The 11,555-nt window shown below is 43.4% G+C and overlaps 2 protein-coding genes across 3 annotated transcripts in view; one reads left to right on the forward strand and one right to left on the reverse strand.

Moving 5' to 3' along the window:
* The window catches only part of IFT81 (intraflagellar transport 81), a 127,019-nt gene that overhangs the window by 10,622 nt on the left and 104,842 nt on the right, over window positions 1–11,555 (forward strand). The window lies entirely within an intron of this gene.
* The window catches only part of P2RX7 (purinergic receptor P2X 7), a 45,883-nt gene that overhangs the window by 5,266 nt on the left and 29,062 nt on the right, over window positions 1–11,555 (reverse strand). The window contains exons 6-11 of the mRNA XM_006768903.2: window positions 10,950–11,030; window positions 10,265–10,394; window positions 8,831–8,967; window positions 4,089–4,179; window positions 2,316–2,381; window positions 2,079–2,228 (exon numbers count right to left, since the gene is read on the reverse strand). Coding sequence (XP_006768966.1) covers window positions 2,079–2,228; window positions 2,316–2,381; window positions 4,089–4,179; window positions 8,831–8,967; window positions 10,265–10,394; window positions 10,950–11,030 — 655 coding nt within the window. The remainder of the gene's footprint in view (window positions 1–2,078; window positions 2,229–2,315; window positions 2,382–4,088; window positions 4,180–8,830; window positions 8,968–10,264; window positions 10,395–10,949; window positions 11,031–11,555) is intronic.

Genomic DNA, 11,555 nt, shown 5'->3' on the forward strand with positions numbered 1-11,555 from the left:
CAATCATGTTTTCAGTGGAAAAAAAATTAAAAGAGCCTATGATCACCAGACCTGCATTATACAGTATATATATAAAAGCCTAATATGCAGTGTCCCCTAGGGAGTTCGACTGAACGGGCTTTCGATCACTCGCTATGATGTGCACTGACCATCAGGGGGTGGCGCAGAATGAAGGAAGCCCCCAGCCGACAGCCAGCAGCCGGGGAAGAAAGGCCCTGGTCAGCCCTCTGATTGCTGCAGGCCTAGGGATTCTACCTGTGCACAAATTTTGTGTACTGGGCCTCTAGTATATTTATAAAATTGATTTCAAAGAGGAAGGGAGAAGGAGAGAGAGAAAAAAACATCAATGATGAAAGAGAACCATCGATTGGATGCCTCCTGCATGCCCCACACTGGGGATCGAGCCTGCAACCCAGGCATATGCCCTGACCAGGAATCGAACCATCACCTCCTGGTTCATAGGTTGACGCTCAGCCACTGAGCCACGCCAGCTGGGCAATAGTGATTACTTCTAGTTGCAATGATGAATTTTTATTTCAAATTGTATATGCATGTACAGTGGACAGTGAATTGAGCATTCAGCTGCCGGAACAGGACTGGGATGTCCTTGGATGAGGGAAAGACAAAGAAACCCTCTGATGTTTTAAAGTTCCAGAGATTTCTTATTGGTTGGGAGGGAATCATAGAGTCAAGTGTAGAGGACCTGCTTAGTAAAGTCCAAATGAAACAACCAAAACAATACAGATGAGCTAAAGTTCCCTTTGACTAGTCCCCCATCCCAGGCTTCTTTCCAGAAGGAATTGTTATCCCTTTTATATGTTTTATTGATTTTTTACAGAGAGGAAGGGAGAGGGATAGAGAGTTAGAAACATCGATGAGAGAGAAACATTGATCAGTTGCCTCCTGCACACTCCCTACTGGGGATTTGCCAGCAACCAAGGTACATGCCTTTGATCGGAATCGAATCTGGGACCCTTGAGTCCATAGGCCAACGCTCTATCCACTGAGCCAAACCAGTAGGGCTCGTTATCCCTTTTTGTATGTCCAATGCCTTTTTGTATTTTTATATATAACCCCCCACATATAGAGGTGTGTGTGTATAATACATGTAGAACTATATAAAATATAGAAAAACATATAGAATATATGTGTATGTGTTTGTGCATATCTGTACATCTATAAAATACATAGAATTAGTTTAGTTTATGTATGTAGTTTTTTGACCTATATCATTCCATATGTTCTGTAGTTTGCTTTTTACCTCTCAACAAAATGTATTGGATATTTAAAGTACCTAAAACATAGTGGTTGTGAACATGGGTTCTGGAACTAGCCTGCCTAAGTTGGAATTTCGGCTCTACCACCTATTAGCTATATGACTGGGCAAATTATGTAACCTTCCTATGCCTCAATTTCCTCATCTGTAGAATGGGATAATAGTGTCATCTATCTATGAGGTTGTTGTGCAGACTCAGTGAGTTAATATATATATAAAGCACATTGAAGTGCGATATAAGTGTTGGCTATTATTTTTATCTACGTTATTCTTTTAAATGAGCACCCGACATTCGTTGCTATGTATTTAACCTAGTTTCATGCACTGTTCACGGATTGGACATTTGGATAGAAGCACTTTCTTCAGTGACTTGTGCTACGGTGGACACATACCTGTACACTATACTCCCTGTGTGATCATGTAAGTGTGTCTCTAGGGCACATGTGGAGAAGTGGAAATGCCAGGCTGTGCAGTATGTCCCATTTAAATGTCATTATACATTGCCAGATTGTTCCCCAAAGTCATTACATGATTGTTTTTGGCTATGCCCATTTAATAAGTCTGATAAAATTGATAGGTCCCGGAATGTAAAATTTTATTCTCCCTCTCTTTCCTCTCTGTTTTTGTTTCTATCCTTCCCTAAGACGAAAGGCTTCATCTGAGAAATGGTGGATTGGGGTGGCGTCCAGAGGCTTGTCCACCCTGGGATCACACCTGTGGTTTTGGCCTTATTTTTGCACATTTCTCAGTGAGCTAACGGACACCCCAGTGTTTTGGCGTCTGTAGACACAGTGAGCCTTACCGACTTTGGCTCCACAATGGACTCGCACTTCTTCTTGTAGTAATACTCATTGACCGCGCAGCATTCACAGCACTTGCAATAGGGATAAACATAGGATTGACAGGATGTATTCGAGTAAGTGTTGATGAGGAAGTCAATGAATACAGTGGCCTGGGAAGAACCCCGACAAATGCCGTGTTAGTGAAACTTCTTTTTGCCAAAGTGTTTTCGTAAAGCATGGGAAAGAGAAAGCCTTACCAAACCAAAGTAGGAGAGGGTGGAGCCGATGTACACGATCAGTGCGATGATGTCAAATTTTCCTCCCTGCGAGCAGAGCGGGAAAGGTTATGTGGCTGAAATTCAGTGCCGTGCTCTTTTGTTCTAACATGTCAGTGTTAGTTCCAGCAGAGGCAGGAGTCTGCCCCTGTGATTCTGACAAATGCATCCAAGGTGTTCACGGCGACAGAGACTGCAGGGACTGAGCACAGGACTCTCATTCGTCCTGTTTCTATATTCCAAGATGTGCTTGAAAACGTAAATGTTTTAAACAAAGAAGCGCTGGAACCCACGCACTGAGAGGAGAACCACTGAAGGTTGTTTTTTCATACAAGGTGAGGGTTTCAGAAAAGCTTTACCTAAAAGTGGTTTGAATTTGCTTTGGAATCAAACAGAAGGAATGTCTGCACAAGGTCTTTCCTTAGATGTCTTTGTGGTTCTTATTTTCCATGGCCTTTCTACTCCCTCAGCTATATCTGATTGATTCTCGTGCTTCTTAGCACCATGCTGCATAAATAATATGCTGCTGGACAAGGTATTGTGGGCATCTGTTGAGTTTTGCATGCCCAGCATCCCCACCTTCCTTCTTCTGGAGACAGCACCCCAGTCTCCCTGTGGAGAACTATCTCTGTCCATCCTCAGTGTAGAGGAGGGACAATTCCATGATGTGCTTGCTGTCTGACCTGTGAGCTGGACACTGGCTAGAACAGATTGCTTACTCCAGACCCTTTCCCTTAGAGACTGACCACGGTCCATGTTCATTCTGTCATAAATCAGCACCCCTCCCTGCCTCCTGCAAGCTGCTGTTCCTGGAACGGGCTGTCATCCTGACCTCATCAAGCATGTAAAGTAATTTCCCTGATAGCTGGTAGCATTCATGTGTTAGCACCAGCGACTATTCCTTTTTGCTCTATATAGTTAAGTGGCTCAGAGGGCCATTTTATTTTGCAGCTTCCCAAGATGCTCCTTATATGTAAGTTTCCCTTAATAAACTCTTTGACCAGAATGGAGTGGACTGCCCCTTTCTTCAGTCTTTCTCTACCTCCAGAGGTAGATTTTCAGTGTCAGGGCTTTCCCCTGGGTCTGTGTGTACTAACACTTGCTCCATGTAGCTTTGGGGAAGGGGCTGGCTCAGAGCTGGTCCAACACCAGCCATTGGGAGTATGGTGTAACCCTAGTCACAGTGATTAGTTGAGGTTGCTAAACTGGTGAGGTATAAGGAGCTGTTTGACAGCACCACACAGCGGTGACAGCAGGAGATGATGTTAAAACAGAGGAGGACAGATGTAAGTGATGGAGGGAGGCAGATTCTTGATGATGATGTTTGACCATCTGGATCCAGCCATGCCCAAAGCCTGTAATGGCTCCTGGACCTTTCCTTTTTGTGAACTAAAAAAAATTTTTTTTTAAAGAAGCCTTTTTTTTTTCTAAGCCAAATTAAGTTGTTGGATTCTGTACTAACTACTGTACTTTGCAGAGGGATTTCTTTCTCCTTTTTTTAAGCATCAGAAAGCTTTTAAAGTTAAATATTATATATCTTATATATTTTTCTCCCTATCTCCCTCTTGTATTCAACAGATGACTGCTCATGGACAGAACCCCAAAGACATTTCTTCCTCCTCTCTTATCCCACATGTGAGATGCACAGTGCCAGCTAATGACTACCATCAAAACATTCATCTCTTGGGGCACTACAGCGATCATTAGAACATGGTCGTAGGAATGCAAGTGCCAGTGGCTGGGGCAGATACTTACGTTGCCAAAAACCAGGATGTCAAAACGGACCCCAAAGACTTTTATCAGAGTCCGTTTTTCAACATTGTTTTCCATATAGTACTTGGCATATCTGTAGGAGGAAAAGGATCCACGTTTATAAAGATCTGTCTGAAAGTGCTGGTGTGTTATGAAAAGAGAAACCAAAACAATAGCTGGTCTAGTCTTCCTTATCAATCTTCTAGCTTCGTGATGGTCGGCAAAGGGAACACAATCCTAACCCATGAATCACTCTCTCTGACCACCCAGAACCAAAGCGCTGCTTCCCCACATCACCTCCTCTGCTTCCACTATCACAGAGTGATGAAAAGTCTGCTAATTTTGTTTAAGATGAAAAGGAACAAGTTTCAACCAACAACATAGAATAAGCAAAAAGCAGAGATATTACAACAAAAACACACAAAACCTTAAAGCCATCTGATTATTCCTTAAGAGGGAAAGATAGGTTTTCTAGAACAAAGTGTTGGGGGTGAATCTTTGATACTAATCACTGGGTTGGAGACAGGTACCTCAGCAATCTGTTCTAACCCTATTTTCTTAGATTCTGTAGGTGTCTATTTGGCAGCCGTTATCACAGGGCCAAACGAACAACCGACGTTGTTTACATCTCTCCTGCAGTCCAGCTTTTACAAGCGCATGAAAACCATGTTGGAAATTCTCCAACCAATCCCGATTTCATATCCCCCGCCACCTTTTTTGACCTAATTCTCACACATTCAGCCAATATTTTTGCTGCCTTACATCACCCAGGGCCAAGTACCAGACAACAAGAGACCACCCCTGGACCCTAGAGCCCACATTACTCAGACTAGTCAATTCTAAGCTGTTCCCCAGCCCTGCCTTGCCTTTTCCAGGACAAACACAATAAAGATCCTAAACCATGCTTTCCCCTCCTTCCTCCCTTGTCCCTCCTGACCAAACCTGGTGCTCCCCCCTGTGGCCGAGTGTGGCATAGCATGCCCCCCCTTTTTGGAAATGTAATAAAATTCTTTCAATGGCGTTCACCTATCCTTGTCATCACTTGGTCGTCTTATAAATTAAGACCCACGCGCAAATCACAGTCACCCCAAATATGCATCTCTCACCAGTGCCACAGTCAGGAAAAGTGATGTGTTTTATTTTTCATGAACAATTAGGGAGGCGTAAACCCCAGGCCTCAAGAAACTTTTCAATCTGTCCCTCTCCCTGTCTGCCTTTCAGTGGTTGTTTTTAGGTAATGGTATATGCTTCCTTTCTGAGTTATTAATTCACAACCTATTTACAGGTGTGGGTAGAAAAGACAACAGACGACAGATGCTCTGTCAGAATACAGTATAGGACATCTGCAACTGTGGTGGAGTTTTTTTTTTAAAAAACTCTCAAAATCTGACATTGAGCTTGGTTAGGTATTTTTAGGCACTTTAATGAGTTTCCAGCCAGAGGGGTTTCAGTATCTCCACATCTGATTGTTCTCATTCCCTAGCGGTTCTTTCTTTTTCTGCTCTATCCAGTGGCCTGTGTTCTAGTACACAGAGCAAGCATGCATCACCACTCTGTGCCCTGCGGTTGCATTGTCTCTCTATGCAAGTCGGTTTGACGGGGAAGGCTAACATCCTACAATATAAATACTTGAATTTCTGCTTTCAAGGTCTTGAGAGAATGATTCTCAAACTGAGGGCAAGAATCACTTGGGAAGTGTGTTCAAAGGCAGATTCCTGGGCCTCATGTGCAAAGGGTGGTTTCAGAAGGTCTGAGATGTTTCTAGGAATCTCTGTTTTCAGGAGAGTACCAAGGAGTTCTGGTGCAGGTGGTCAGGGGGCCACATTCTGGGAAATAGTAGGCCCTGGACAAGGATGTCTTTTTAAAAAAATATGTTTTTATTGATTTTAGAGAGAAAGGAAGGGAGAGGAATAGAGAGAGAGAAACATCAATGAGAGGGAAACATCAGTTGGCTGCTTCCTGCAGGCCCCCTACTGGGAATTGAACTGGTGACCTCTTGGTTCATGGGTTGACCCTCAATCACTGAGCCACACTGGCCAGGCACAGGGATGTTTTTTGCACACTGTAATGGGTTGACCAGTCTCCCCCAGAAAGATACATCCAAGTACCTAACCCCTGTACCTCTGAATGTGATCTTATTTGAAAAGTAGAGTCTGCAGATGTAATTAAGGACCTCAAGATGAGATCAGCCTGGATTTAGGGTGGCCTAGATCCAATGACATGATAAAGGAGAGGGAGAGTTGAAACAAACACAGAGGAGAAGGCCAATACCACGGAGGCAGGTATTGGAGTGATGCACCCACAGGTCAAGGAATGCCTAGAGCCAGCAGAAGCTGGAAGAGGCAGGGACGGACCCTCCCCTGGAGACTTCTGGGTGAGTTTGTCTCTCCTAACACCTTGATTTGGGGCTTCTGGCCTCCAGAACTGTGAAAGAATACAATTCTGTTGTTAAAGCCACCACGTTTGTTGTCTCGTGTTACAGCAGGCACAGGAAACTAAAACACACATACACACACCCCCATTCTCAATGAGGGAAGTGTATCCGGTGTTCTGTCTGCCTTAGCTACACATCCTGTACATAAGCTCACCTAGAAGGACTTTTGCCATGGACATCTTTTGGTAAAAGACAAAAATTCTGAAATGTGATCAACCTCTTCAAATTCCTATGTTTTAGAAAGTTGCACATGTTTTCATCTACCTCCTATAACCTAGAATTGCCTTCTCTTTTGTGTGGCTGTTTGAAAATAACTTATCCATTACCCATCAGATCTGGACAATTTATTTCAGGCCAGAGATTTCTTCTGGTGCTTATTCCTGACAACAAATGCTCTAACACTTTGTTCTAAAGTAATATCAATATTATAACAGTCTCAGTTCTTCAGAAAGCTCAGATCTCTCCAGGAGCTAATGTTCTTAGGCTTAGCTCACTGACTTGAAGGACATTTGCTAACATCTGGTCGGTACTTTGCCCTGCATGCTTCTGCTGATTGCTAAGGAAACAGCCTGTGAGGGCAGTGGGGGGGCCACGGATCCCATCCTCTCTTCTTGCTATTGGCCACAAGCCTATTCAGTAGAGCAGCAGGGGATGACCAAAATGTTACCTAAGCATGGAGCTGGTTTCAGAGCCCTGGATGAAACTCGGTTGGAATTGCCTGTCTTTTTAAATTTTTGCCATTCTGGTGGGTGTGTAGTTGTAGCTCATTGTGGTTTGAATTTGCATTTCTCTGATGTTTAATGATGTTGGCTTGTTGGAGGTTTTTATTTACTTACACTTTTGTCTTATATTTATATATTATACTTATAATAATTCTTATATTCATATCCTATTAGAATATAAGCTTATGAAAGCAACTTTGTCTTTTTTGTTTGCAAATATATGTCCATTAGAGGAACCCATTTTTTTTCTTCAACATATATTTAATTAATGAAAAATATGAGAAATACCAATATCAATTTTCTATTTAAAATTTTTAAAAAGTATATTTTTATTGATTTTTAGAGAGAGAGGAAGGGGAAGGGAAAAGAAAGAGAGAGATAGAAATGATGAGAAAGAATCATCAGTCAGCTGCCTCCTGCATGACCCCCACTGGGCACGGAGCCCACAATATGGGCATGTGCCCTGACCAGGAATCGAACCTAGCAACCTCTTGGTTCATGGGTCGATACTCAATCATTGTGTCACACCAGCTGGGCCCAGCATCAATTTTCTACCAGTTTCATAGGCAAATTGAATAACCATTATTCTAGGGATATACTTGGACACTTTTTCTGAAAAGGGAACAGCATAAGTCTACTTGGTTCCTGGAACTGGGCACAAAATGATTAGCCATAACCACAGTCCCAGACACCTGCCTGGCTCCCACAAGCAATGATAAGTCTTGGAGACTGTGTTGTAAACCTCACACTGAAAGACCACCATTACTGCTGGGACAGAGTTGTAGGAACAGGCTGAGAAAGTTATCCAGATATAGGAGGAAACATGGACACCACGTCAGGGATCGCACAGGATTACCACTGGGCAAAAGTCAGGAGCAGAGGAGTGAACTGTCAAAGCAAGAACAGATCAGCACCTGCCCGCTGAAAAGTCCAAATGAACCAGGATTCTAGTGAGTTCACAGGGTTGACATCCGGAAGCCAGAAGCATACAGGATGCCCTGCAAAGAACCTTCGAGGTAAGACAGAATGGCAGTGAGGAAGCAGTGTGGCCCAGGTATCAGGAGTCCTTAAGATGTTCTTAGAGCTCGGTGTGGCTCAGTGGTTGAGCATCCACCCATGAACCAAGAGGTCCCTGGTTTGATTCCTGGACAGGGCACATGCCCAGGTTATGGGCTCAATTCCCACAGAGGACATGCAGGAGGCAGCCAATCAATGATTCTTTCTCATCTTTGATGTTTCTATCCCTCTCTCCTCCTTTCCTCGCTAAAAAATAATAATAATAATAATAATTAAAAAATCAATAAAAACATTTTTAAAAAGATGTTCTTAGCAGAATGACTTCATGATGGAGCATGAGCTAGTATCAAAAGGCCACCACCCTCACCCCAAACACAAAGAAATGCAAGATAAAGTCATATTAAAGCCCTATAAATATATTGCTGAGCTCAAAACAAAGAACGGCATTTTCTAGGTGCTAAAGATAAATTGGGACTGAAGCCATGAGACTCCTAGAGGTACCAGGACCAGATCTGTATCTGGCAGGCCTCTGGGGAGCCAAAGGTGGCCAGTCTGACCTCAAGCACTATTACCTGAAGTTGTAGCCAGGGTACAAGGACTCACTGGTATTCTTGTCGTCAAGGCGTCGGAAACTGTATTTTGGACGGCAGTGATGGAACCAACTATCCAGGTTGCAGTCCCAGTAGATCTCAATGCCCATGATTCCCCCCTGAGGAAAACAACAAGAAGCTATCTCTAAGTCCTGCTGGGCGTGGGGTGCAACTACCAGACATCTCCCTGCATAGCGATGATCACTGAAGGAAAGGACGTACATGCTTCTTCAGCCACCCCATCCTCCTCAATTCTAGGTGACCTTTTTCTCCTCTGAACATCTAAGGAATTCTTCCTTTCTACAATCGTATTTTGAGCACTGACTATCATATTTCATTGAATCTTCACTGAATCTTAGACACTATTGCTTGTAAGACATAATTCTTTTATGTTCCTCTAAGAAGAAAATGCTATCAATTAAAATGTGAGACTCCATCAGTTGAAATCACTTCCTGATTTCAGAACTATTAGAATGTGAAAAACTGTCTTTGAATCATGAAATATGGTGTTTCGAGATAGTATGCTAGAAGCTAGAGATACAGCGATGTGGAATTGGCAGCCTCTGACTTGGAGAAAGGAAAAATAATACAGAATAATCACAATTGTTATTTATTGCCAGGCACTAAACCAAGCACTCTACATATTATAGTGACTATCTAATGTTTTTGTCATTCATCATCCAAAGAGCCAGGAAATGCAAGGAATTTAGCTCTGGAGGTGGAAAAGGTGAGGAAATGGATTCTCCCGCTGGAGCCTTTGGTGGGAGCCTCACCCTGCTGCTAACCTGATTTCAGCTCAGTAAAACTGACTTTGGACTTCTGATCTCCAGAAGTGTAAAAAAAAAAAAACGCGTGTTGCCCTGCCTGGGTGGCTCAGTTGGTTGGAGTGTTGCCCCAATACACCACAATTTGAGTAGACATTTCTACAAAGAAGGTACACAAATGCTTAGTAAGGATATGTAACATGTTCAATATCTCTAGTCACTAGGGAAATGCAAATCAAAAGCACAACGAGATACTTCACCCCACTTGCATAGCTATAATCAAAACAGACAATTAAAAAGATGGCAAGGGCACATACAAGAATCAACCAATGAATGCATAAATAAGTGGAACAGCAAATCTCTCTCTCTCTCTCTCTCTCTCTCATAAATAAATAAATACACACAAATAAAAATTTTTAAGCAACCAAGTTGTGGTCACTTATTAAAGCAGCCTCAGGAAATTAATGTACCAAGTATCTCACGCCTGGAATTGTTGTGAAAGTACTTAGCATCATGGATGGATTTACTAAATGCTCAATAAAGGGAACCATATTATTAAGACCCAGTGGCTCAGCCCCTTGGCCATTTGACATCTTCCATTCCCCTGACACAACTTCCCCCACAAACCTCATGGTACAAAGGCACCACCAACCTTAATTGCCACTTCTGAAAAGTTATCTCCTGTTTCTTGGAAAATATCTCCTAGTCGGAAAATAGGACACTGTGGATTCTGAGTCTTGTGATAGGTGCAAGTGATGTTTAAATCTGGCAAGATGTTTCTCCTGCACATAATGAAAAGCAAACAAACACTTCCATTGAACACTTGCATAGGAATGAATGAGCCAGTGTGGTGACTGGGCTCCATACCGGCCCCCAGTGGTCCCCACCTCTGTGTATTTATACCCTCATGTAGCCCCCTCCCACATAGTAGCAGAATTGGTCTGTGACCAGTAGCACATGGCAGAAGTGAAGGTTAGGTTATAAAAGACTGCGACTTCCATCTTGGTTACTCTCTTGCTTGCTTGCCCTCTGTCTCTCTTGGATCATTTGCTCTGGGGGAAGCCAGCAGCTGTGTCCTAAGAACTCTCAGGCAGTGCCAGGGAGAGGCCCACATGAGTGAGCTTCGATTCTCCAGCCTGAGTCAAGCCTAGAGTGACTCCAGCCTCATTGACAGCTCAGCTGCAACCTGAGAGGCCCCGAGCCAGAACCACCCAGGCAAATCTTTCCCAGATTCCTGGTCCACAGCAACTGTGTACGTTGTTTTAAGCTTCTAACTCTTCTGGTAATTTGTTACACAGCAGTAGATAACAATATGGCCAGACACGCTGGTCACTTACGTGGTGTAATTGTGGCTGGGGAAGTCGATATTATTCTTGATGAGCACAGTGAAGTTTTCAGCACTGTTCAAGAGCGCAGGCCTGAGTGAGAGACATGCACAATGGAGATCAATGACTACAGGGACGGAGGGAGGAAGCGGGCCAGTGGGACCAGCGGCTTCCGGTCCCTTGCTTGGGTCATTGCAGTGAGTGAAGAGAAATGCAATCTAGTTGGCAAAACATTCTAAAAGTCTCCAGCATCTCCAGTAAGAATTTCTCCCTTCTTATTGGGAGAAGAGACCCCATGGCAGTTCTCACAGCCTGATATAATTGTATGTTTAGGTATGTGCCGTGGTGTGCTGATAAATCAACCCGCTCGTCAGAGAAAGAAAAAAAAAAGCTCTGATGTGTAGCATTTACTGATTATTGTAGTATAAATACTCCCACCATGTCTGATTTCAGGCTACCAGTGGGACATCGTTGAACTTGGAGTTGGGAAGGGATGCACATAATTGGCTCAGAGGCGGTACAAGCCAACTCCATCATACCCCCCTATATATTTCCCAAAAGGCTGGTGTTCCTGGAGGGCTGGGACCATAATTTTCTTATCTTGACTTCCCCATCCTT

The sequence above is a fragment of the Myotis davidii genome, unplaced genomic scaffold, assembly GCF_000327345.1.
Source record: "Myotis davidii unplaced genomic scaffold, ASM32734v1 scaffold223, whole genome shotgun sequence".
In the NCBI taxonomy this organism is placed as follows: Eukaryota; Metazoa; Chordata; class Mammalia; order Chiroptera; family Vespertilionidae; genus Myotis; species Myotis davidii.